Source organism: Capsella rubella, unplaced genomic scaffold (assembly GCF_000375325.1).
Source record: "Capsella rubella cultivar Monte Gargano unplaced genomic scaffold, Caprub1_0 scaffold_3, whole genome shotgun sequence".
NCBI lineage: Eukaryota > Viridiplantae > Streptophyta > Magnoliopsida > Brassicales > Brassicaceae > Capsella > Capsella rubella.
The window spans coordinates 8,802,898-8,828,720 of NW_006238921.1; the positions used below are offsets into that span (position 1 = coordinate 8,802,898).

At 33.3% G+C, this 25,823-nt stretch overlaps 6 protein-coding genes across 6 annotated transcripts; 4 read left to right on the forward strand and 2 right to left on the reverse strand.

The window, feature by feature from the left end:
• Positions 1-434: 434 nt before the first annotated feature.
• Positions 435-2,878, reverse strand: LOC17890555 (30S ribosomal protein S1). Its single transcript, XM_006297682.2, has 9 exons — positions 2,391-2,878; positions 2,245-2,306; positions 2,010-2,169; positions 1,803-1,923; positions 1,644-1,725; positions 1,456-1,559; positions 1,031-1,109; positions 904-954; positions 435-820 (listed from the first exon to the last, which is right to left on the reverse strand). The coding sequence occupies exons 1-9, from the start codon at positions 2,836-2,838 to the stop codon at positions 737-739; spliced, it is 1,191 nt and encodes a 396-aa protein (XP_006297744.2). The 5' UTR covers positions 2,839-2,878; the 3' UTR covers positions 435-736.
• Positions 2,879-3,221: 343 nt separating this feature from the next.
• Positions 3,222-5,881, forward strand: LOC17893092 (protein TIC 22-like, chloroplastic). The gene is made up of 7 exons (XM_006300191.2): positions 3,222-3,858; positions 3,942-4,016; positions 4,780-4,836; positions 5,030-5,089; positions 5,178-5,258; positions 5,352-5,387; positions 5,486-5,881. The coding sequence occupies exons 1-7, from the start codon at positions 3,289-3,291 to the stop codon at positions 5,564-5,566; spliced, it is 960 nt and encodes a 319-aa protein (XP_006300253.1). The 5' UTR covers positions 3,222-3,288; the 3' UTR covers positions 5,567-5,881.
• A 1,681-nt stretch (positions 5,882-7,562) lies between these two features.
• On the forward strand, positions 7,563-7,982 carry LOC17890590 (putative defensin-like protein 252). Its single transcript, XM_006299543.1, has 2 exons — positions 7,563-7,629; positions 7,747-7,982. The coding sequence occupies exons 1-2, from the start codon at positions 7,563-7,565 to the stop codon at positions 7,980-7,982; spliced, it is 303 nt and encodes a 100-aa protein (XP_006299605.1).
• An 8,462-nt stretch (positions 7,983-16,444) lies between these two features.
• Positions 16,445-17,609, forward strand: LOC17892937 (probable xyloglucan endotransglucosylase/hydrolase protein 16). The gene is made up of 3 exons (XM_006298175.2): positions 16,445-16,775; positions 16,854-17,047; positions 17,131-17,609. The coding sequence occupies exons 1-3, from the start codon at positions 16,503-16,505 to the stop codon at positions 17,537-17,539; spliced, it is 876 nt and encodes a 291-aa protein (XP_006298237.1). The 5' UTR covers positions 16,445-16,502; the 3' UTR covers positions 17,540-17,609.
• A 426-nt stretch (positions 17,610-18,035) lies between these two features.
• On the reverse strand, positions 18,036-21,087 carry LOC17893629. The gene is made up of 8 exons (XM_023786216.1): positions 20,710-21,087; positions 20,505-20,623; positions 20,301-20,394; positions 19,940-20,211; positions 19,705-19,798; positions 18,831-19,516; positions 18,509-18,607; positions 18,036-18,398 (listed from the first exon to the last, which is right to left on the reverse strand). Exons 1-8 carry the CDS (start codon positions 21,050-21,052, stop codon positions 18,300-18,302), a joined length of 1,806 nt encoding a protein of 601 aa, XP_023641984.1. The 5' UTR covers positions 21,053-21,087; the 3' UTR covers positions 18,036-18,299.
• A 494-nt stretch (positions 21,088-21,581) lies between these two features.
• LOC17891992 (receptor-like kinase TMK4) lies at positions 21,582-24,260 on the forward strand. The gene is made up of 2 exons (XM_006296917.2): positions 21,582-23,676; positions 23,781-24,260. Exons 1-2 carry the CDS (start codon positions 21,582-21,584, stop codon positions 24,200-24,202), a joined length of 2,517 nt encoding a protein of 838 aa, XP_006296979.1. The 3' UTR covers positions 24,203-24,260.
• The last annotated feature ends 1,563 nt before the right edge of the window (positions 24,261-25,823 follow it).

Here is a 25,823-nt window from a genome sequence, read left to right on the forward strand (position 1 = left end):
TGTTTGTTAATTATCATGTTTAATTATTCTTGGTTAAGATACTGTATTACTCACCAAAACATGATGGTGTCAAAAAGTCAATAATTGACTTGGAAGGGGTTTTAGATCTTGAATTTGATGAATTATTTGTTGTTGTTTTATTAAAATCAAGGGAAGCAAATTGATGTTTGTGTTATGAGTTGTTATGAGCCAAAGCTCTTGTTTTTGCTCTTGTTAATGGACCCTCTACTCTCTCCGTAATGACTAAATTAGAAGTGTAGCCTAAGCTTAGAGAACAAGAAGATTGAAAGCAAGCTTCCCTTTAACCCAAGCCTCTCTTAGAGAATTAGGTTAATTGTTGGAAGTTAATTCTTATTGATGATTTTGAGAGTCTTATATAGACTCTTACAAACCGACTTTCGCATTGTGAAATAAGTAAAGTATCTAAATCTTAGTTTAGCATGAAAAGGAAATACTTAAAAGAACTATGATGCGTTCTAAACGATACTTGATGACATATCTTGTATCATTGTATATGTTAATCAAGTTTATAATGTGAAACCAAAACATTGAAGGTATACACATATATTTCCTTAGGTTGTGTTATGTGTGACATATGATGATAAACAAATGAATTTGCATTTTTGACTATTTGAGCATATTCTGAAGTTGTCATCTCCACTTGAAGTTACATTGGCAGGAGTTGATATGGCATAGGGCAGGACATAGGGCTGAGTAGCAAGTTTCTTTAGAGTTCTTATGGGACGCGTTCTAGTACATGCTGAAGGGCTTTCTTGATTCCTCCTTGTTCTAGAGACGTCGTCAAGTGTATCTCTTGCACCTGAAATATTGACATTTTACTTAAAATCAAAGCAAGAACATCTCTCTATCTATGGCCATAAATGGATAGCTTCCGAGATTTACCTGTCTTCCAGCACGAGCAAGAAGAACAAATTTCCCGTCAGAAGGCGGTGTCTGCGTGAGAAAGCACATAGAATGGGAATTTGCCAATGTTGTAGGTCTTGTGAATATAAAGAAAAACAGAACTTACATTTGAGAGCCAAAGTTGTAGGTCTTGTGAAACTACTCTTTTCTCAAATCCTTGCCGGTTGATTTTCACAGCTTCTATTCTGCAATGTCGAATATAATTATCAGCAACACTTTGAAACCAGAAAATGTTCTTTCTAGATGGTGAAGCCTGAAACATAGAATCTAAAGTAATGCAATTGATTGTCCAAAAAAAAAAGAAAGAAAAGGTAATGCAATTGCATAAAGTATCAGCCAGCAATAGCTATTGACATGTATGGATTCAATTACAAAAATTTGTTAGGGAAGTGCCTATGTCAATAACAACACACAAACTAGTAGAGAAAAGGTGATCCTAGTCACGATTTTCTATTAATAATCAAATGCTATGCAGAGAGACGATTAGGACTGTAGTAGTAACTAACTTATAAAATGATATTTTCTACATACCCTTCTTCCTTCAATAGCTCTTCAAGTATTGTTTCTAGCCCTGGAAGAGGTTCAATTTTATCCCCATTGTCCGAGCTTAGTGATGGAGATCCAGTAGAGCTGTCCTGTAACAAGATTCAATAATACATTTACAAATCACTAAGAGCCACAACAGACAGAAACATATTCATTCGCATTGTAATGTTTACCTTCAAAATCACTTTGTCCAATGTTTCTAGAAGAGGATCATCTTCCAGCTGTTTGATGGATAATGTAATCCTTGATTTCTCTCTGCATTGGAACAACTCTAGATTAAAATATATGCATCATGACTAATATATTTCAGGAACCAAAAGAAAGAAACTCACTTATCAATATTCGTGACTATTACCCGAACCTCATCACCATCGCGTAGTACATCCCTAACATCTTGAACGTAATCCCACGAGACTTCAGAGACATGCACTAGTCCGGTTAAATGATAAAGACCTATACACCACCCCACCACATACTTCTTCATCAAGCTCAGAACAAAAACGTTCCAATCAAGAAATTTCAGTAAAAACAGAATATACCATCATCGAAACGCAAATGGATAAAGGCACCATAGTCCTCAACAGAACCTACTCTCCCAGTAAACACATCCCCCACATTAACGTTTTGTGAATACTTTGGCCATAATGCTAACTTCTCAGATAAAATCAACTTTCTATTTTCCTCATCAGCTTGAACAACCTAATATGAAGATTTACCTCAATAACCATACACATTAGTTTGATAACAAAAACAAGCCAAAGGAGAAAACTTTACCTTTACAGGAAGTTTAGAACCAACCAAAGTCTTAGCTATCTCATGAATACTCTTCTGAGGCTCTTCATAGATCAAACACAAACCATCAATGTAAAAATTCATACTTCAATACAAAGCTTGTGCAAAAAAAAGAGAGTTTTGATTACCTTTACAAGAACGTGAAGGACTTAATTGTGGATAAGGAAGAAACCCCACAAGAGAATGAAAACGTATAAGCAAGCCTCCACCATTAAAGCCATCAACTTGACCTTTAAATGTATCACCACTTTTACAATAAGCCTTTGCTATTTTCCAATCGCTTGGTCCTGCAGCAGCAGCAGCATCATCGGAGGTATCACGGAGAAGAGAATTGGAAGCGGAGAGAACTGAGGAAGAGGATGATTGATCGGAGTTTCTATCGGTATCTGCTGTGGCGGAGCTTGATAAGGATTTGACGATACAGAGCAGAGAGCTTCTATGTGATGGAGAATAAGTAGAAGAGGATGATGAAGGGAGGAGTCTAAGTGGGCAAGAGAGGAAACAGGATTGTTGGTCGAAGAGATGAGAGGAGAATGAAACAGAACCCAATGTGGTAGCGCCACTGAACACCGCCATTGTTGCGCGGCAGAGCAAAAAACGCCGCGGAGACTGAAGGTGGAAGATTTTAATGGTAATGGGATTTTGGATAAGAAAGTGAGAGACTGGTGATGAAGGTGACGTGGCACTTGTCAGCTCACAGGTGCTAAAGTGGAAAAGTCGTCGGTTTTACACGTGGAGGATTTTAAGTGGATGTTTTTGTTAAATAACATGTGTGTCTAATAACAGGGGATAAATAATTGTATGTGTTTTTCCAATTCCAAGTTTCCCCAACATGTGAGGTTATTTTTTGCGTTTTTGTAACTTTGAGTGCTTATTTGTAAAATATGGATATTATGAGGGTCTCTTTACAAGAATATCTCTAAGCAAAGAGATCAAGTGTTGTCCTCTTCGCAAAGCTTTTCAAAAACCCTTCACATACTCTGTGTTTTCTCAGTTGCAAGCTATCATTTTCCCGAGAAAATAATTATGAATTCAAACATTTTCCCACCATCGAAACCTCAAAAGAAGCTTGATATACAACAATCCTTCTCGAATCTTCAATCTCAATGCTCCAATTTACTCCACAATGTTTCGCAAACCTTTAATCCTCTCTTCAACCCGGACACGAACAGTCCCAGTAATCTCTTCTCTGCTATCAATTCGTTTCGAGATCAAGCTAAGCAAGCCTTAGATTCCGGATTCTCTCGCTTCAATTCGGTTTCTCGTTCCGGTAACGCTCCGGTCTGGGCGAGAATTTCTAACGACGCCGGCGGTGACGGCGGTGGTGTGAGGACTCAGGCGACGGCTCCGGTTAAAGGAAGCGGGAAAGGGTTATCAGCTGATGCAATTGAGGAGAGATTGGCGGGAGTTCCTGTATACGCGTTGAGCAATTCGAATGAGGAGTTTGTGTTGGTTTCAGGGACTTCTTCTGGGAAATCTCTGGGTTTGTTGTTTTGTAAAGAGGAGGATGCGGAGACGCTTCTTAGACAGATGAAGAGTATGGATCCTCGTATGAGGAAAGAAGGTTCAAAAGTTGTTGCTCTTGCTCTTAGCAAGGTATTAAAAGGAATCAATTAGCTTTCGTACTTAGTCTCTGTCATTTTGGTTTCTGATTTTTTGGTGTGGGGGTGTTGTTGCAGGTGTTCCAGTTAAAAGTTAATGGTGTGGCATTTAGGTTGATTCCTGAGTCTACTCAAGTGAAAAATGCCCTGAAGGTGAGTCTCTGTATATCTTTGGGTTCAGAAAATGCTGATGAACATGATTGACTGTCATCATTCGTCAATGAGGACTGAGGAGCCTTTGTGTTAGTTTAGTTCAGGAGCATTTTAATTACTTGTAGCTCTGTTTCAGCGACTATAGTGAAGTCAGTTAGCTAGAGAGGTAACTGAGTAGAAGGAAGTTGAGAAGCAGGAGAGGGGAATTCTGAATTAGTCTAGCATTGGTTTGGGTTTATGAGAGTTTAGGGTGCTATAGAATTCATCTTGTGGTTCTGTCATTGGTGCTTTGATACGGTTTGTTCTCAGTTGTCTTCGGTATGTAGATTGAGAGAGTGAAATGTGAATTAATAAAGAGAGAACTGTTTCTCGTTATGATCAGTCTCTTCCTCTATATCACATTTTGATATTATCTGACATGAAATCATATAACATATGGATAAACCTTAACCATAGACTATGGAGATGCAAGAGTTAGGACTTCAGGTGACTCTTTGGATTTGTGTTATTGCATCCCTCTTCTGGTTAGGAAATTCCATGGTGTGGTTAGTATTGATATTAAGAACCTTTTCTGCGCCAACAAGTGGTTTTCTTTAGGAGTACACTAATTGTATTCAGTTTTAGTACATTTTTACTCAAAGGTGGCCGGGTTTTCTTTGCAGCATATAGGTCTTTTGGATCTACCATTATTTCTCTGAAAACAGACTGTAGCATTTGGTTAGACAGTGCAAGTAAATTATGTCTCTTCTATATGTGTATACAGGAAAGGAAAACAGCTGGTATCGATGATGACGACTTCCATGGTGTTCCAGTTTTCCAGGTAATGTGCAAAACGACCAAGGCTTTATATGGTGTGACTAGCTTTTTCGTTTTTACTCTATCTGGTGGTGCATAATATAGTTTCAGAGACTATCCATGGACATTGCAAAACTTTGAGATGATTGCTTCCTTTAAATGTTTGAGATATATTTTCTAAATAAGTTTACTTAACAATTTGACTTCTGTTGTCTCAGTCAAAGAGCTTGATTCTTCGAAGTGAAAACATGAGTTATCGTCCTGTTTTCTTCAGAAAGGTTAGTTAAACTTACAACACCAAGTTCACCTTGGTCTATACACTGGTTACATGATCGGCAAGCTTGAATCTTGGTTGAGTTTTAACAGGAGGATTTGGAAAAATCCCTAAAACGAGCGTCCAGCCAACAAAACCGACTCAACCCTGCTCTGAAACCAGGCGATATTCAGGTTTTCTTGTTATTTAACTTTAATATTATATATCTTGTCAATCCATAATTTTCTCATCTCATATTTAAATGCATGAGTTTTTTTATTCCAAAGGTTGAAGTTTTCGAAGATATTGTCAAGGGGATGAAGGTAAACAATCAAAGAAAAAACACCATAGACGTTCTGTGATGCATTTTTCTCGGGTTTTGCTTAATCTGTTTCCCGGGGTTTTTGAATTGAAATTGCAGGAAAACACAAGTTCAAGCTGGGACGACATAGTGTTTATACCGCCTGGTTTCGACGTTTCAACCGAGCAAACCCAGGAGTAGCGGAAATCCTTGGCGCGTCGAAACCTCAACCTTCTCCATTTTCATATTCCTACCACATCATTCAACAACTTGATGAAGACAGAGAGTTAGACATAGTGTTGATGATGTTCCCCTCCATTAACATATCTTTCTCAAACCGTTGCTTCTTCTATGTCGTCTTATAACAAAGACATATTCGCATAATATTCACTATTAGTACTAGAAGGAAAAAAAAAAGTAAGAGTAGTTTGTACCAATACTACTGTAGTGTCACGTTTTACATATTCCTACTGAGTTCAGCATTTAAAACTGAGACGACGTTGAGATTTCAAAAAACCTTGGAGCTTCTTGTTCACCACTGTAACATGTAAACATTATCAAAAAGAACTTATCAAAAAATAAACAACATGGCTTCTTTTTTATTATCTTGTTGACTTGGCCTTCACCACAATTATTTTCCTATTTTGGATTTTATTTTTCCTCTAGTGATTTTATTAAAAAATCTATATTTAGTGTGTGTTTTGTATATTTATTGAGAAAAAAAATATCAACAAATCTTTGCAAATAAAAAAAACACAAGTTTTTGATTATAATTTCGAATCATGAAAATTGTTACAACATCTATACTTCTATGTTTTCTTATGTTCTTCGTTATGAACAACGTTAAAGGTAATATATTATGATTCTCGTTAAGATCATTTTAATATGTTATTTTACAAGAAAATAAATCTTTTCATATTTTTCGTATAAATCAATTAATGTTTAACCAAACAACTCTTAATTTTGAATTGATTTTTATTTATATAGGAAGAGCAGCGAAATTAATACCATGTCCATTTGATCTGAGGAACCCTGGAAAATGTGGAGCTAACAAGACTCAGTTTTGTTTGGACGAATTTAGAAAGACTAAATATTTTTCGAAGAATCATACTCAGAATGTTACACGTTGCTTGCCATGTAAAGACGTCAAGATTGGAAAAGAAGACGTTTATTCGTGCGTATGTTATAGCAAAGTCAAGACTAAATGTTAATTTTGAGAGTTATCTTTAACTAATCTTCTCTAACATTTCAAGTTCATTTTTGATGTATTTTTTCATCTCGTAATGATGTTTTTTATCCCATCTATATATATTTAATTATTTTTATAAAACTAGTGATTATTACTAGAGAAAAATCCACCTGATACGTGGGAATTACGATTAAAAATGTAATTGTTAAAATAATACAATAATATTTATAACTTTTTTAAAAAAAATTATACTTTTAGACCTATAATTGGTTTTCACGAGAACAATATCAATAAAAACACGCTCAAGAGTCAAGAACATCATAATATAATTAAGTAAAGACTGTAAATTAATTCAAAATATGAAGACGTACGTAGCCCGTAGGAGCTATACTCAATGGGTGACATGATTTTGTATTCAGACGTTAGACAAAAAGGAAGAGAAACACCACAATTAATCAGTCAATCACAATGCAAAACCGGCTCTGTGATCAGGATGGTCTTGACCCTTATACTCACACAACATCCGTTTGAAGACATTCAAGTAGGTCAATAAATAAATGGCAGTGAAGTTATATATATATCGTAACGTTTGGAACGAGACCATGTTATGTTTCAGAACTGAGGAAATGTATAGGTTTTGGCTCATAACCTTTTGATTATTAAAAACAAAAACTATTAAGTTTTTTAATATATTGACATGTTCGATAAGAAATTCCTAAATATTCTTCATAATTCGTATATTAAAATTACGAAATTATTGTTTCCAAAAATAAACTACCGATTTTCTCTCCATTGACCAATAATATATATATATATATATATATATATTATTTTTTCAGTATTTGAGAATTTATTTATCTAATTTAATATTAAAATCTATATTTAGTATGTATCAAGTATATATATAATCATGAGTTCCGGATTAAAAAAGAATATTTACTTATTTCATCTTTAAAATACTAAAAGTTTATTTCATAAAAAACGACTTTTGATTTAAGATTTGGAGACATGAGATGTGTTACTTCGTTTCTAGTTTTGTGTATTCTCATGTTCCTTGTTTTGAACAATGTTAAAGGTAAAACACATTCTAATCAATCTTGATTTTTCTTGTTTTATTTAAAGAACTTTGAATTTATCAATATAGTTTGAGTTAAATATTTTTTTGTATTTGTGGTTGTTTGTTTCGATCGAGCCGTAGATGTGAAAGCACAAAAAAAAGAAAGATTGAAACCTCTGTGTAAAATAACTGGTTGGGCAACTCCTGTAAAATGTCCAGCATCTGTCCGTGATGCGAGCGACATGTGTTATCGCAGTATGCACTCAAGAGATCGGACATATAAGAGATGCGACTGTAACAACATTAAACTGCGAGGCAAAGACGCACATCAATGCACATGTTATATGAAACTCCCTTGCAACCAACCATAGCTCTCAAAATTTCACCAAAATGTATTATCCTTTCTCAAATATTAGAGATAAAGGGTCGTGCATGAGTTTCTTTTGTATGTTAATCTTTATTCCACCACAAAGTAATACGTCTAACTTGGAGATTAAGAATTCAAACCAAATCAATTTTTTATATAAAATAAGAGAATATATGGAATAGATCCATATTAATTTTATCCTTAAAACAAAACATTTAAAAAAGTTAGATCTATATTATCTTTTTCTTTTCAAAGAATTCATGCATGCATGCTTTTGGTATCAAAAAGGTCTTGATAAGTTAAATTATTATTGCCACACAGATTGTGATATCAATGTCGAAACTTATCTTCTTCCATTGAGGTGTATTGATCACAAGCGTTTTTGCAAGACATGTCTCGTTATTCATTTCACAAGAGACTGAAGCAGAATAAGTACTGGTGGAAGAAACAAAAGCAATTAAGACTTTTTTTTTTATATATATATTCAACTGCTTCAGTTTTCTTGTTCCGAATCAAAGATTAGATCAGAATAATTCTATCTTAGAAACGTGAGTACAGTGATACTAAAGGTTTGGTATATACAATTCATATGAAACGTGTGACTGAAGTAAGTTACAATTATTGATCGCATCAAACTAACTTTGGCTACCTGTTAATTAAGTATATGACCTTGGAAGGCAAGGAGAGCTAACACTAAGCTATCAAGTAACAAGAGAGTGAGGAGGTTACGTGTCGCATGAGGCTCGAACTCGATTCAAGATTTTTTTTTAAAATATTTTTGTATCTCAAAAGTTTTCATTTTGAAAAATGTATATTCTACGTTCTTTAAGAAAAAACATCGGTGAAAAATGAATAAGAATTAGTGTTTCTTATATGTATAGACGATATGGGTGTGCGACGAGTAGCATCATTTGTCTTCCGAAGCAATGATATCAAATGACGATGTGTCGACTCCAAATTCCATGAATCTGCATGCACACCTAAGTATAGTAATAATTAGTGTATTTTAAAAGAGTATGGCATTGAATTTAACTCGTGACTCTATATATACATTTAGTCAAACAAAATTTATTTTTATTTATTGAAATGGATACTTGGACCACAACCATAGCCATTCCTTATTTAATCTCTTTGGGGAGAAAAGCCAAACCATAACTCAACGTATAACTCCATTTAATTGGTTTCAATAGGTTACAATTGTATAAAATGAACTAGATTCGGACCCGCGCTACAGTGCGGGGGAAATAATTACATATATGTAACTTTTAACGGATTAAAATATGTTACATTTTAATTTTATTGCAATGCAATCGATTATGGTAATCATATATTTGTATAATAAGTTTAAATAAATTAATAAAGGAAAAAGCGAGTAAATAATCATATATTAAGTTTTGATACAATTAAAAACACGGTGAAAATTTAACAGCACGAAATAATATTTGTCGACAAATTATTCATTTTGATCATTTTTGTAGTAGAAGTAGGAATATACGTAAAACTTACATATTTACAATATATTTTTTGAAGGACTAACCCGTAACATAATTCATTTTCTAAAAAACATTATTCATAACTCGTTTTAGCATTATAATTTTGATTTTAAAAAACTACCCGTGAACTATCTAAAATTTACATAGTTTGATATATAATATATTTTATCAATAAAAATTATATCTCCAAAAAAATATTTTCAATATTTTAAATTTTAAATTTTTTTATAAATATTGGAACCTTTTAATTATAATATTTTGAAAGTTTCTAAAATTTTAAATATGCTCATGTAACAGTGGTTTTAATATTGGTTATACTTATACTTATAATAATTTTAAACCATTTTCTAAGACATTTAACGGAGTGTGGTAGAGTATTATATGTTTGTTTTAAAAAATTCAAATTGCAACATATGAAAAAAAGTTAAATTTTTATTAAATATTTATATTATATAGTATAATATCATAAATGAAAAATAAGATCAAATAAAAGTGAAAGAAGAAAAATAATTTTTTAATAGATTATATTAAATTAGTTAGAGAAATATTAGGAAATCATAAAATTAGTTATGGAAATAATACAATCCTTAAATTAGATATGGAAAGTATCCGATTTATGTATCCAAACCCAATTTAATAACCACTAGATGATGACCCGCACATATGTGCGGGTGTATTTTCAAAAGCATAGTTTGATGGGTTTTTTTTTTTTTTATGTTTTGTGAATTGGCAATTGAGGAGTACAAAAGATTTAACATTGAAGAAAGTATGTTTGTCTCCGTAAATCCAATGGCAACTTATAATTTATAATACGTTTGAAATCAAAAAATCATTGAGCAAAAGCTGTCTCTGTACCCTATGCTAAGTAGTGTAATTTTGTTTGAGTCAATATCACATTGAAATCACATAATCAAATCAGATTTAAAGAGAAACAGCAAAAACCAAGAAAGTCTAAAACATATGTGATCAGAATTCCAATATTAATATAAAAAGAGATGAGATCGGACTAAAATTTTTTGTTCAATGTTTCCTCATATCTCTATATACATATAATCCAAATACTAATAATATACTCTATTTTATTATTTACCAAGATTTTAGCTTCAATTTGTTGAATCATATATTGTTCATATCTATATTGTTCAATATACTAAATGGAAGCAGAAGTGAAAAATACTATTTCTTGCTAAACAAACAATTACTATCATATATTATGTTTTGATGTGACAAACAAAACAAAACAAACCAAGCATATATTATAATAAAGGAGATATTGTTCCTTCTTCTTCAGTGGTGTCTCTCGTTGGCATTAACTTCTTGGTCTTCGAGAAGTCAAACTTGTATGCATGCATTCGCCTCTAAAAGTATTGTCGTTGGTTTTTGGTGGAAAGACAAAGTCAATTTTGTAGGATTTCCCAACATTATCTCAGTCTGCAACAATTTCACACCCAAAATAATGTAAATAAGAGGATGTAGTTAATAAAGCTCACATTAAAATAAGAAAACTTGCCTTTACCTTTTGAACCATTCTTCTTTTTCTCTCATCTTTCGTTAACACCTCCATCTGTTATTTAACAGAGAACAAAGACAAAAAAAATTCTTGAATTACAAAAAAAGAAGATAATGATTTACATATAGTAGAAGAAAGATAGGTTTACTCTTCTCTACTCTTCTTTGTTGTGAGCCCATTCTTCAAAATCTTACCGATTGTTACCACAACTATGATTGTAATATACAAAAGACTATATCATACATATATATACGCAAAAGAGAGAAACCGATCTAAACACATTTATCATATGACATGATTAAGTTATAATAAGAATGCTTTACCAAATGACTTAAGATGTCAAGTAGTGTATTTATATTCAATATTCTGTATGGTAGCGTTTGATTTATTATTTGTGTTTAAGATTTTGATAATTTAGTAAAACTCCAAAATTTTTGCTGAGTAGTTTTGATTTTTTGGCATAATTTTTGTATATTCACGAAATCAAATTTATTCAGAGATCATGGTTGTTTTCAATTTCATCATAATATTTTCGTTGAGTAGTTTAAATTTTGCGGCATAATATTGGTATATTCACAAATTCAAATTTATTAAGGGATCATGGTTGTTTTAATAAATTATTATGTTTATTAATATCATCTATATTTTTTGCATCAGAATATATTTTGGTGGACATAACTCACGTAAGGGATCATGGTTGTTTTCGTGAATATATTTTTTGATTTTATGATTTCTTTATTTTTATTTCGTGAATTCAAAATTTTTGGTTATCTATAACTTTTTTGATTTTTTGATTTTGATTTTTATTTTTCTTTCGTGATTTATTGTTTTCTTGTTAAAACTATCCAATTTTTTTTATTTTTTGTTACATATAACTAATTTGATTTGCTGTACACCTTTTTATATTGCTCGGAATTGATTAGTTAGTTCATTCCTATAATTTTTGGAATATATTTGATATGAGTTGATTTTGGAAAAGATTTAAATATAAATTGCGTTATTGAGAAATCGTGATTTTAGGAATAAACTATATTGTTTACTATATTTTAGGAATCAAGTATAATTAATGATTAAATTAATTTATTACTGTATTGTATTTGTTTTATTTTACTCTTTTTATTTGTATACACTATGTTAACTTTATACAAAATGCTTCCCTTTTAATTATGTTTATTTATTAATATCATCTATATTTTTTGCATCAGAATATATTTCGGTGGACATAACCCACGTAAGGGATCATGGTTGTTTTCGTGAATATATTTTTTGATTTTATGATTTCTTTATTTTTATTTCGTGAATTCAAAATTTTTGGTTATCTATAACTTTTTTGATTTTTTTATTTTGATTTTTATTTTTCTTTCGTGATTTATTGTTTTCTTGTTAAAACTATCCAATTTTTTTTATTTTTTGTTACATATAACTAAATTGATTTGGTGTACACCTTTTTATATTGCTCTGGATTGATTAGTTAGTTCATTCCTATAATTTTGGAATATATTTGATATGAGTTGATTTTGGAAAAGAATTAAATATAAATTGCGTTATTGAGGAATCGTGATTTTAGGAATAAACTATATTGTTTACTATATTTTAGGAATCAAGTATAATTAATGATTAAATTAATTTATTACTGTATTGTATTTGTTTTGTTTTACTCTTTTTATTTGTATACACTATGTTAACTTTATACAAAATGTTTTCTTTTTAATAGTATAGATTTTTGAAGTATCCAATTGTTAAAATCGGATTAATTTTTTTATTTTGACCCGACCCGTATTCTGTTTTGTACTTCTCTTTTACTAATATAGGGATATATACATATACATTGCATGTTTTTTCTTTTCTTTAAATCATATATACCCAAGGATAGCCATTACAATAATGGTCTATATACTAACATCTGCATTACATATTGATTTCATTCAAATGTATATATTGCCTCGTTATCTAATCTAAGTGCAGTTTCGTGTTGAAAATGTATATATAGAAACAAAGGGAGTTTCTTCACTAATCTACTCATTAATATTTTGAAGTAATATAAAAAAATTTAGGCAAAATATTATGTTTTCTTATAATTTTTATTTTCTTTTGCAACTAAAAAATATATTCTATGTTCTATATTCTCCCTCGCTAGATCGCACTAGAGCAGATAAAAGATCTACATAGAACTTTGAAATGTGTACACTAATTAATTACTAACAAAATACAAAACACTAAATACCCCCAAGATTTATATTGACTAATGTCGGTATATTAATCTGTAAACGTAGCCATGTTTTTCAATTTCACGTGTTTATGTACTGCATCATGTCAGATATTGATTGTGTTTATAAATTTAACTTTTAATTAAGTATCTAAAATCGCGTAACAGAGAGATATCAAAAATTCTTTTCATTTTAATTAGTCCATTGTGATAACTAATAGTATATACTTTGTATATACTTTGTTCTACTTTAGTTTCTCTCCATACAACAAAATATGATCAATTTTGAAACTAAGGTCAATTTTATTCATATTTTTCTTCAAACTTATCTTCATTCCTGATAATTTTTAAGGAGTTGGTTACGAAATTCAGAAATTTATATAATCTATTATCTAAGAGATGTATATATTGCACACACAGAAAATTTCACTCTAGATCTTTAAACATTGATCATCTCTCTACACATATTTTACAAAAAAGATAGATTTTGAATTGAGAGTATAGTATTCTAAATGTCTGACAAGTTTATCACTGGATTTTATTTTTCATCATGTGGCACAGATCAAAGTATTCTAGTGTGGACTGTGGAGTAGCTAGTATGAGTGGTATGCTATAACTTTCTGACAAATCTATCAGTGTTTTCATTTTTCATCATGTGCACACACACCAAAAAATAAAAATAAAAACTAATTAAGAGTGGGTAATGGATGACATGAGAACTAATAATGGATAAATCTGGTTTACAGATTTTTAATTAATTACTACATTATTGTGATCAGCCCTATAAAGCCTAAGGTACCCACTTGTAATTTGATTATGTTTAAGGAGGAATAATTAGCTAGCTAAAGTATAATGACTATATCCCTAAAGAGTGAAGAGGTTTTTGTAATCTTCTTTAGATGGATTAGTAATATAACAGCTTTATCTTGTATCAGTATGATTAAGCACTGTCATCCACTACCCACATAGCATAAGTAATTAGAACTTAATCATGGCTCGATCCAAATTGTTTTTTTTTTATATGTATTATCAATCATGTTTGTTGAGATTTGATCTATTGATATACAATTAATTTAAAGACGCCAACAAGTGGGAACTAATTACTAGTGTTATATTTTCAAAATATTAGTAGATGATTACATTACTAGTTATTCAAAATATTAGTGTCCATCGCACGAGTAATTCAAAACCTCCTCATGTCGAATCATAAAGCTTAGATATAAAGCTAGCTAAGCTAGGGTACATAAATGAGTAGGTCTAATAGCTTGCTACACAAGTTTCTCTATACCGTTTACATAGCAATTGCAAAATGAAAATTTCATATCCCAGTAAAATATTTGATCCGTTTGAATTTGAACACGTACGAAAGCCAAACTCGATTCAAAATCTCAATTTGTGGATTAGGCATTAGAGTAGTCTCGTGTTTTGGAAGACTTGCGTAAAGAATTTGAATCTTTAGTATAGAAAACGTACAATGTTTCAATCAAAGAGAGAGACACACGTGATATGAAGCAGATACTCACAACAACTCACAAGTGCGATCATATAATATTGTATTAGACATGAAAATAAATAAATTGTACAGGTATATATTGTTTCGAAATCTTACAATTACTATGAGACTCTTTTTTTTTTCAATACAGTTTTTTTTTCTTATCAATTTTTCATTACAGTTTAATTATATATTTTATTCCCTTTGTATTGTTTCTTCAATGCACAAAGAAACATATAAGAGGATGCTAAAAATAAATAATCAGTTAAGTATATTTCAATGCTTATACTTACAAATTCACAACAAAAATGTTTCTACTTTGTCACTAAATTTTTTATATATATAGTCTAAACGTTGTAAAGCAAAATGTAGACTAATCCTAGATAAACTACTAAGCATGATGGAATTTTTCAAAAATTTAGGACAAAAAGTGTAAATTTTAATGAACTAAGTATTGAAAATTTTCAAAGTTTTATATCCATATTCGGGTGTATAATATACGTTTCCCGGAAAACAACACCGTTCTATGGTTACTTATAAAATCAATATTTTTTCCACAAGTTCACAGTTCAAACTGATTCCATATATGGTGCAGCGTCCATAGACCAATGTAAAAATTCAAATATTAATAAAATATCAAAATACAGCCATAAATAATATCCGTCCGCCACAAAATTACTCCAAATTTTTAACTAACGCTGATTTGTAAACATAACATTCATCTTTGTATCTGTAAAATCAGATTTACATAAATTAACTTACTAATCAATAATTTAATATCGTTTTGTACAAATTTACTTCGCCAAATCTAATATATTGATATCAAAAAATATTTACATACAAAACATTATAATGTAATGGCTACAAGCAAATACATCATTTTGATAACATAGTGGATGTAAAAATATTTACATACAAAACATTATAATGTAACTGCTACAAGCAAATTCATCATTCTTTTGATAATATAGTGAATGTAACATTAACTATCCCTTATAATTTATTCTTTTTCTTTTTTTTTCTACATCATATCCTATTATCATTTGGTAATTTTATAGGCAATAGATGTATTTTGTTAAGCATAATAATTCATCATATTTTTCTATTAAAAAATAAAAATAATAAGAAATAAAACTTTATTGAAATGTGAAGAAAAGATAAAGGGCATGCCTTCCAGGTTTGATGGGAGAAGAAACAGAGCTGGCAACAGCTATTCACATATTACTGATAGATCACTCTCCTCTGTCCTGCACTCTTCTCTCTTTTTCTCTTTTTGTTTTTGTTTCTTTCTTTTGCGACAGCTTTCATTTTTATTCTCGATTTTCAAATTTGAATATTTTACTCTCATTTATATCAAACGTGAATGAGTAAATAATCTCTTTATTACGATGACAACAAAAAAAAAGATAAAGATTAATGAATTTTCATCTTAATCTTAGATATATAAAGCCTGTAATTAAGAGTTAATTTCTATCTGCATGGGATTATAAAAGGGAAAAAGTATTCATTAACGTGTTTTTTTCCTTAGGTTTAACTGTTTAAGGATGATATAGATTATAAACTATGGGTTAAAAAGTACTTAATTTGTGGTTTAAGGATCATGATATAAGATTATAAATTCAACAAAAGAAGAAATTATGCTTTTAAAAAGAACAAGTGAAAGATAAATAATACTGAAGTAGACAACTGTAGTTGGGTTCCCAAGGTTGCTGCTTCACCTGTATATATACTCTATCTTCTTTCAAAACTCATCTCACATCACATTTTCACAACTCTCCTCGAACAAACAACTCTTATCTTTCATTTCTACAATCTTGTCCCCAATGGGTCGAATCTTGAATCCGACAGTGTTACTCACCGTTCTGGTTTTAACATTGGTCGGAACAGCTTACTCGGGTAGCTTCAACGAAGAGTTCGACTTAACTTGGGGTGAACACAGAGGCAAAATCTTTAGTGGAGGGAAGATGTTGTCACTGTCACTAGACCGGGTTTCCGGGTCGGGTTTTAAGTCCAAGAAAGAGTATTTGTTCGGACGAATCGACATGCAGCTTAAACTCGTCGCCGGTAACTCTGCCGGAACCGTCACTGCCTACTACGTAAGCTTTTCTTCTTCTTCTTTACACATTCTGTTTTTGGATTTTATAACAAAAACTAATGAAAGTAATGTTTTGCAGTTGTCGTCTGAAGGACCAACACATGACGAGATAGATTTTGAGTTTCTTGGTAATGAAACAGGGAAGCCTTATGTTCTTCACACTAATGTATTTGCACAAGGCAAAGGAAACAGAGAACAACAGTTTTATCTCTGGTTCGACCCAACTAAGAACTTCCACACTTACTCTCTTGTCTGGAGACCTCAACACATCATGTAATATAAAAAACATCTAAAGATCAACACTTTTATATGTTTCTTTATTTTCATCTCTTAACATTTGTGTGTTCTGTTTTCAGATTCATGGTAGATAATGTTCCGATCAGAGTATTCAACAACGCAGAGAAACTTGGTGTCCCGTTTCCCAAGAACCAACCAATGAAGATATACTCAAGCCTATGGAATGCAGATGACTGGGCTACTAGAGGTGGTTTGGTTAAGACAGATTGGTCTAGAGCTCCTTTCACAGCTTACTACAGAGGATTCAACGCTGCGGCTTGTACTGTTTCTTCAGGTTCATCTTTCTGTGATCCTAAGTTCAAGAGCTCGTTTACTAATGGTAAATCTCAAGTGGCTAATGAGCTTAATGCTTATGGGAGAAGAAGATTGAGATGGGTTCAAAAATATTTCATGATTTATGATTATTGTTCTGATTTGAAAAGGTTTCCTCAAGGATTCCCACCAGAGTGTAGGAGGTCTAGAGTCTAAATAATGTTTTGTTGTTGTTTAGTGAAAAATTCTCTTTGTTGTTTTTCTTTAAATAAAATTGATTTGATTACTTCATCACTGGCTCTCTTTTGCTTATTCCAATGCAATATTCATTCTTACGACTTACGAGTCAATAAATGTGTCACGGGACTCACTATAGTGTCCTTAAAAGATTTTAAAACATAGAAGAAGCTGTAGATTCTTGAAGTTGCAGACGCCAACATACAAACAAATTATTTAAAGTATGAACACTTGACAAACATGACTTCATCTAAGAAAAACCAAATTCCAAATTAAAAGGTACAAAGATCACATGCAGAGGTGTCAACTGGGTTGGGACACAAACATGACTTTATCTATAAAAACCAATCCAAATCAAAAGCCACAAAGATCACATGTAGAGGTGTCAACTGGGAAGTACACTTCTTCTAATCAAAGGCAAACAAAATGTAGAATAAATAGCATCTATGTTGTTGTTATATGCAATTTGCTAAGATATCACAGGAGGTTTGCTTTTATAGTCTTTGTGTATGTACATAGAACAAGAGATCGTTTTTTAAAAAAAATGAAAAAGAAACCTTATAATAAATTTGATCACATGGACTATATGTATAAGCGCAAATTTGATCTATGATGCTTCTATCTTGGTTAGAAAAAGACAGCTAGTAGTAGTACCTTTCTCACTTTTCAAAATTAAAAACATGAAACTGGATATTCTGGAGACAGATAAGGGCATTGAAAAGTGCCCATCCTAGTTGCTTCAGGGTGATCTAGTTATCAAGTTGTTCGTTTCGGGTGCTTTTAAGATCGTCTTCTCGTGGACGTAATGAGCAAATTTCACTCTTGCTCGTTGTTCGTTCTGGAGACAAAATATGGACAGTGAGAATCATGTGTTTTAAACTGCTTCCACTAACTAGATTGTTGTCTTAACGTAAAGCAGAATGAGACAATTGATTATGGATAACTCACGGGGATTCTGCAGTGAACTTGAAGGTCATCGTTCATCTGATGGAGACGGCTTTTTGCTAGCTCTGCAGCCTCACAAGCTCTCGTTGCAGCTTCTCCAGCCTGTTTAAACAGCAATATTCTGATTCAATTAAGCATCTAAGATAAAGTTTCACTAATCCATTGACCATTTAACTAGTCTGCAATAGTGTAGTAAACATATATATTCTCATCTTAATTACTTTACTGAAAGATACTGAACCAATACATTGATAAACCTAAGAAATTGATTGGTGTGACTCTACCACTAAAAAGGAATTGTTATGAAGTTATGTTCTGCACTTACTTGACTTTTGTAGGATTCATTATGATCTGCTGATTTCTCCAACATATCCCTGAGACGAGATATTTCTCCAACTAGATCCAAAACCATTACTTCAGTATCTTGTAACTGATTTTTTGAGAACTCAAATGCTCTTTCAGCGTTTAGACGGAAGGTGGAGCAATTCAAACAAGAGCATATCCCTCTACATCCTCTCATACTTCTTCTCAGAATTCCTTTTGACGGAGAAATGGAGGAAGGAGTTGCTAATACAGTAGAAGAGTCAAGCAGCTCATCTGTTAGTTGCTCTGCACTGATGTTTGCTTCTGTTTTCTGTGCACCATTCATATTTTCTTCGCCCACCAAATTGTTGACAAATGCTTTGGGCAATGCAGAGGAAGCAACCTCACTTGAAGTTCTTAATGGGATCTCAGAGCCTAAAGGAGTTCCTGAGTTCTTTTCAGTATCTGGGATGACATGCTTAACTTGAGTTTCTTGTTCCCTGTCAAGTTCAGACTGTTCTGGAGATACAGATACATGTTCACAAGGAATTGGCTCTTTGTTTTCGTTAGAGGATGTATCTGATTCTCTAGCAGCATTTGATGTCCCTATTTCCTGTATCCCCTCATTCTCAGAGACTAATGTTGATGATGAAGTATACTCCTCTTTATTCTCTTGAGGATCTGGATGGTTAACTGTTTCAAGCATGCCTAGATAAATCAGTAAAGACAGAGTCATCAGTATCTTAGTCTGTCAAGTTTTTTCCTTCCAACATAAAATAAACAAGCAGATACTAGCCACCAGCATATATTGAGCAAGATATTGTTCCAATGCATTTGTTATTACCAACCCTGGATATAAATAACTAAGAGTTGTATTGGACTAGGAATAGACTTACAAGGATTATCCTCTTCAATATCTCTGAGATATGGAAGCATTCTTCTGTAATTAACGGAACCTGGTGTTTTGAATAATTTGCGCCTAGAGCATACCTGTTTCATGTCAAAAAGAACTCATGTTGGACAGAAAGCTGGAAAAATAAACGTACACAGAGAAAAACTGGAAATTTCCATGGCCAATATAGAAGTAGCCATAAACTAAAGCTAGAAGAAGCTTCATATATAGAATCTTACAGCTTTCTTGTTGGGGCTGGATGCAATAACCCTCTTCAACGGACTGGTGTTTCTACTACATAAGCTTCCAGCTGAATCTTTATCAAAGACCGTGTCCACAGACTGTGAAACAGGTTTGGTAGTTTCAGGAAGTTGACACTTGGGTGTCATCAATTCACTAACTTCCTCCTTTAAACCTTCAACATTTTCTCCAGCTTCTTTGTCACAAGACAAACTTACATTTGGAGGATTCTGGCTTATAGGTTTTGAGCACCGGCTCGAAGATGTTCCATCTGTAAAAACAATTGGCAATTTAGCATATCAAATTCCAATGCAATCACATCAATTTCTCTTTTGATACACATAAAGCCAAAGAATTTACCATCAGCAGCTTGCATCAAGAATGGAAGCAATCTCTTATAGCTAAGAGAGCCAGGGTTCTTGAATATCTTAGCTATAGAACATGGATGAAGAACCTATACAAACACACATCAACGAAAAACCAAATCAAGAACACAACATAAATCAACAAGAACACACATAGTAGCTTAAACGTATCAATCAATCAATCCACAAGAGCACATACCGATTTGCTCCCGAGATTAGTAGTAACACTTTTCTTCACTGCTGCTACATTGATCTCTTTATTTAACAATTCAGGATCAACCGACGTCGTTTGAATTAACTCTTCTGCTTCTACAATTCCTAATCCACAAACAAAGGCTTTAATTCCATCTAAATCATCATCCAAAAAATTGAAATATGATTCAATGTAAGATCAAGAAACTTACTGTTCGAATCGGGACAATTGCAAATACATTCATGGTATGGTTCCTCCTTGGTTCGGTTTTTTCCTTTGCCGTTAAATTCACAGCCGGTGGAGATCGAACTCGGGGAGAAGACGCGTCTGAGACGCAGATCCTTGATTGTGACTCGTGGATACGCACGAGTGATCTTCGAATCGATCTTTCCATAGAGTGATGGCGATGAATGATGGACGCGAGATCGGTTCCCAGATTGGGATACGGCGGCTGCGGTTCGCTGGTTCTGTGATTTTCTAACAGTGATGATCTCTGTAGCTGAAGGAGATGAGAATCGCATTCGCTTCCAAGGGATCTGGTTTGGTTCCGCCATAGCTTAAACCTTCGTCGAAACAGAGAGAGAGAGAGAGAGAGAGAGAGAGAGAGAGATTTGTTTTTAATTTTTCATTTGGCGGGACATAGCAAAATGGTTGTAGGTGTTTGGCGGGAAACTAGATGGCGGGAAATGAGGTAGGCGAGGATTTTGTGCGGGAAATAGTGTAAAAGGCCTTACAGAATATTGTTGAGTTAGGCCCATGTAGCCCATTATGGATATAGGTTTCGTACGTTTTTTAGTAATTTTTTGATTGGTTAATCTGACAGTTATTGTATTAATTGATAAAACCAAACCGGATTGTTCATTACATATAATAATGTCATAGGTCCATCACTTCCATGTGCTTAATTGTTTCTAATCTGATCATTAATATATGTTATCACCATCATCAAGAGACTAACGTGTTGACCAAAAAAAGAAGAAGACATTTTAGTGTCTTTCACAGTCACTTTTACTCCTCTTTCCTCGATCTTTCATTCCTCTCCTCCTTTATTTCTCCTTCCTCTTTTCATTTTTCTTTGAAACAATGGAGACTCCAACGGCTCTTCTCCTTCTCTTCCTCCTCTACACCATCACCTTCTCCGTCGCAGATGACGGAGCAGCAATGCTCGCTTTAGCTAAATCGTTTGATCCTCCGCCGTCAGATTGGTCAACCACCGTTTCCACAGGATATTGCAAATGGACCGGCATAGAATGTACCTCCGGTCGTGTCACTTCCATCAACCTCGCTGATAAATCTCTCTACGGCGTTATAGCACCTGAGATCTCGACTCTTTCCGAGCTCAAGTCCGTTGCTCTTCACCGTAACAAACTCTCTGGTAACATCCCTTCGTTAGCTAAGTTATCTTCTCTTCAAAAGATCTTTATGGATGAGAACCTTTTCGTCGGAGTTGAAGTCGGAGCTTTCGCTGGACTTACTAGTCTTCAGATCTTGAGTTTAAGCGATAACGTTAACATCGCTGCTTGGAGTTTTCCTTCAGAGCTAGTGGGTTCGACTTCACTCACCACTATTCACCTTGATAGCACCAATATCTTCGGTGTTTTACCTGACATCTTCGAGTCCTTTGAATCTCTTGAGTATCTCAGGCTATCTTACAACAACATCACTGGTCCGTTACCACCGTCCTTGGCGAAAACTTCGATTCAAAATCTTTGGATCAATAACCAAGACTCTGGTATGTCAGGAACGATCCAAGTGCTTTCGAGTATGACGACTTTGTCACAAGTTTGGCTTCACAAGAATCAGTTCTCTGGACCGATCCCGGATTTGTCCAAGAGTGAGAATCTCTTTGATTTGCAGCTCCGGGGTAATCAGTTAACAGGGATCATACCGCCTTCACTTCTTACACACGGAAGCTTGAAGAACATTTCTCTAGACTACAATAAGCTCCAAGGTCCTCTTCCTTTGTTTCCGCCTAAGGTTAGAGTAAACATCGACCACAACTATTTCTGTACTACTAAAGCAGGGCAGAGCTGTAGTGCTCAGGTGATGACGCTTTTAGCGGTGGCTGGAGGTTTGGGATATCCGTCAATGTTGGTTGAATCTTGGAAAGGAGATGATGCTTGTAGTGGATGGGCTTATGTTACTTGTGATTCAACCGGTAAGAATGTTGTTACGTTGAATCTTGGGAAGCATGGATTCAACGGCTTTATATCTCCGACGATTGCGAATCTCACTTCTTTAAAGAGTGTTTACTTTAATGACAACAACTTAACTGGTGTTATCCCCAAGGAGTTAACATTTATGACTAGTTTGCAGCTAATTGATGTCTCCAACAACAATCTCTCTGGTGAAGTACCAAAGTTTCCGATGAAGTTTAAGTACAAACCGGGGAACTCTTTGTTGGGAGATGGTTCTAGTGCTAGTGGTGGTTCTGGTGGTAGTAAGGCTCTTGTGGTCGTTGGTGTAATCGTGGGAGTTCTTGCTTTTCTTGCTATTTTAGGATTTGTGGCTTATAAATTTGTTATGAAAAGGAAGCATGTGTCTAAGTCTAATGGTGCTAGTGGTGACAATAGTGATAGTTTATTTATTGAAGGTGGAAGCGTTACCATTCCTATGGAGGTTCTTTGTCAGGTTACTAATAATTTCAGTGAGGATAACATATTGGGTAAAGGCGGTTTTGGTGTTGTCTATTCTGGAGAATTACACGATGGAACTAAGACTGCAATCAAGAGGATGAATTATGCATCAATGGGTGATAAAGGAGTAAGACAGTTTCATGCCGAGATAACAATACTTACTAAGGTCAGGCATAGACACTTGGTCGCTCTATTGGGATACTGTGTAAATGGAGACGAGAGGCTGCTTGTATACGAGTACATGCCACAGGGGAATCTTGGACAACATTTGTTTTGGTGGCGTAAATTCGGTTACTCTCCTCTGACATTGAAACAAAGGTTGAGTATCGCGCTAGACGTGGCACGAGGTGTGGAATATCTCCATAGCTTGGCTCAGGAGAGCTTCATCCACAGAGATTTAAAGCCCACTAACATCCTTTTAGGAGATGACATGAGGGCAAAGGTTGCTGATTTCGGATTGGTTAGGAATGCACCAGATGGGAAATACTCTGTTGAGACAAGAGTGGCAGGCACATTTGGTTACTTAGCACCAGAATACGCTGGTAAGTTCATGTTAATTTCAAATCTTTTATGGTATACTATGCAAATGGTTTATGTTATTTTGTGCCTATATATGATGATTGATGATATGACATGATGGGTGCAGCTACTGGAAAAGTAACGACCAAAGTGGATGTGTATGCATTTGGAGTGATTCTTATGGAAATGCTAACAGGAAGAAAAACAATAGACAATACATTACCAGACGATAGATCTCATCTAGTGAAATGGTTCAAAAGAATACTAATCCAGAAAGAAAACATTCCAAAGGCACTTGACGAAACCTTAGAAGCAGACGTGGAAACAATGGAGAGCATTTATAGTGTAGCTGAACTTGCAGGACATTGCACAGCACTCGAGCCTCAACAAAGACCAGACATGGGACATGCCGTGAGCGTGCTTGTCCAACTTGTAGAGACATGGAAACCGTCATGCCAAGAAGAAGAGACTTTAAGGATCGATGTGGACATGAGTTTTCTATACAAGATTACAATTAGCTGTTGCATTCTAGGTGGTTTAAAAGATTGAAAACATTTGAACTGATTCTGTTTTGTCGTATAAGCTTTGTATGCAAGAACTTGATTTCAATTCCTGAAGATTTGTTTAGTCTTTAACTACAAAAAATGTCAAATGTTATTAATCATCTGTTCTAACAACATCCTTGTGTTTTTTTTCTTCTAATTTTTACTCTATTTTACATAGAAACAGGTTCTTATAAAGTGTAGATTCATAAAGTCAAACAATAAGGTAAATGCTTCCATTGTCGACAAATCAATAACTAAGTTTGGGACATGCAGACACAGGAACAGACTGTCACATGCAGATGCTGAAGAATCCGATCATCACCAAGTTTCTCACGTCCACATATACATAAATCAGATAATGCATTTTTTCAATCATTTTATACACAACCAATTCGGTACGTTTATAGATAGACATGAATTTAGGAACAAATTGTTATTATTATTGTTTTATCTCTTTTTTCATCTCAAAATCCAGCAGCGCCGCCAAGATTCTTAAGAATGATTTTAGTCGTGACACAGCTCATCATCGATGTTTAAAAATGAATATAAAACAACACACAGCTCATCGAATGCTTTTATTATGTGCTCTACGCCAAGTTAAATTCATCTACATGATCATAAGTCTATATAAACCATATACGAAATCATTTGAACTCATCAACTATAGTAATGCCAAGAAACAAGAACTTATCAACTAGTATACGTTATATCATATTATTTTAAACCACTTCTCTAACTATATATACATCGCAAATGTTAGCAGTAAATGTGTAATGCAATCTCAAATAAACGTAGCAATGGCGGACCAAAAATTTAGAACAATATATATATTTTTTGCGATGGTTTTTGAGTCTAAAGAGATTAATTACTTTACTTGTTTAACTTAGGTAGGTCGGTTGTATTACAATAAAATTAAATACACGTTACATCTTTTATTTTAAAACATTTTATTTGACAAATTTGGTCAAATATGAAACCGAGACCGCCTCTCTTTGGGAATCTTTTGTGAGTTCCCTGGAGATTTAATAAGCCATTGACTCTTAATTTTATTTTTTGTAAATGTTAAATAAATTCCATTTTTGTCTACTATTTTTTATAACTAGGGCGGTAAACTAATAAAGCTATAATAATATATCTTTGATGTAGACAAAAAAATACATATCCTGAAATTCAAAGACCTAAATATGAAAAATAATTTTGGTATTATTATAACATTTTTAAGTGTATAATAGTAACAAATAAACTGATAACCTTAACTGATTATGTTCAAGTAACTCACCTACCATCACTATTTTGAACAAATGCAATTATTGTTGGAAAATCACCAAAATAGGAGTGTACAAAATACATAAATAGAGAGATTCCATGAGAAAGTAGAAGAAAAAAAAATGATGAAAAAAAATCCTACTTCTCTATATATCTATCATCTTATCTTACACAACACCTAATTAATGTGAAGAGCTCAATCTAAGAATCCCATTGAAAGTGTAACAATCTAGCTACTAAACTTGGTCAAGATCGATCATAGCTTTATCTAGTTACAATGCTTAGAACTTCACCTTAAGCAATACGTCAATACCTAGAACAAAGACTAATGAAGAACTCGACTAATTAACTCTAATTAT

Excerpts from the sequence above, each read along its gene's own strand:
- LOC17890555 (XM_006297682.2), bottom strand. The coding sequence starts at position 2,838 with ATGGCGGTGTTCAGTGGCGCTACCACATTGGGTTCTGTTTCATTCTCC. Across the intron at positions 2,170-2,244 it reads GTTCTAAACTTCCTGTAAAG|GTTGTTCAAGCTGATGAGGA; the intron begins GTAAAGTTTTCT and ends TCTTCATATTAG. Across the intron at positions 1,110-1,455 it reads GAGCTATTGAAGGAAGAAGG|AATAGAAGCTGTGAAAATCA; the intron begins GTATGTAGAAAA and ends TCGACATTGCAG.
- LOC17893092 (XM_006300191.2), top strand. The coding sequence starts at position 3,289 with ATGAATTCAAACATTTTCCCACCATCGAAACCTCAAAAGAAGCTTGAT. Across the intron at positions 4,017-4,779 it reads AAGTGAAAAATGCCCTGAAG|GAAAGGAAAACAGCTGGTAT; the intron begins GTGAGTCTCTGT and ends ATGTGTATACAG. Across the intron at positions 5,388-5,485 it reads ATATTGTCAAGGGGATGAAG|GAAAACACAAGTTCAAGCTG; the intron begins GTAAACAATCAA and ends TTGAAATTGCAG.
- LOC17890590 (XM_006299543.1), top strand. The coding sequence starts at position 7,563 with ATGAGATGTGTTACTTCGTTTCTAGTTTTGTGTATTCTCATGTTCCTT. Across the intron at positions 7,630-7,746 it reads TGTTTTGAACAATGTTAAAG|CCGTAGATGTGAAAGCACAA; the intron begins GTAAAACACATT and ends GTTTCGATCGAG.
- LOC17892937 (XM_006298175.2), top strand. The coding sequence starts at position 16,503 with ATGGGTCGAATCTTGAATCCGACAGTGTTACTCACCGTTCTGGTTTTA. Across the intron at positions 16,776-16,853 it reads GAACCGTCACTGCCTACTAC|TTGTCGTCTGAAGGACCAAC; the intron begins GTAAGCTTTTCT and ends AATGTTTTGCAG. Across the intron at positions 17,048-17,130 it reads TGGAGACCTCAACACATCAT|ATTCATGGTAGATAATGTTC; the intron begins GTAATATAAAAA and ends TTCTGTTTTCAG.
- LOC17893629 (XM_023786216.1), bottom strand. The coding sequence starts at position 21,052 with ATGGCGGAACCAAACCAGATCCCTTGGAAGCGAATGCGATTCTCATCT. Across the intron at positions 20,212-20,300 it reads CTTGATGCAAGCTGCTGATG|ATGGAACATCTTCGAGCCGG; the intron begins GTAAATTCTTTG and ends TTGTTTTTACAG. Across the intron at positions 19,799-19,939 it reads CCAGCCCCAACAAGAAAGCT|GTATGCTCTAGGCGCAAATT; the intron begins GTAAGATTCTAT and ends GACATGAAACAG.
- LOC17891992 (XM_006296917.2), top strand. The coding sequence starts at position 21,582 with ATGGAGACTCCAACGGCTCTTCTCCTTCTCTTCCTCCTCTACACCATC. Across the intron at positions 23,677-23,780 it reads CTTAGCACCAGAATACGCTG|CTACTGGAAAAGTAACGACC; the intron begins GTAAGTTCATGT and ends TGATGGGTGCAG.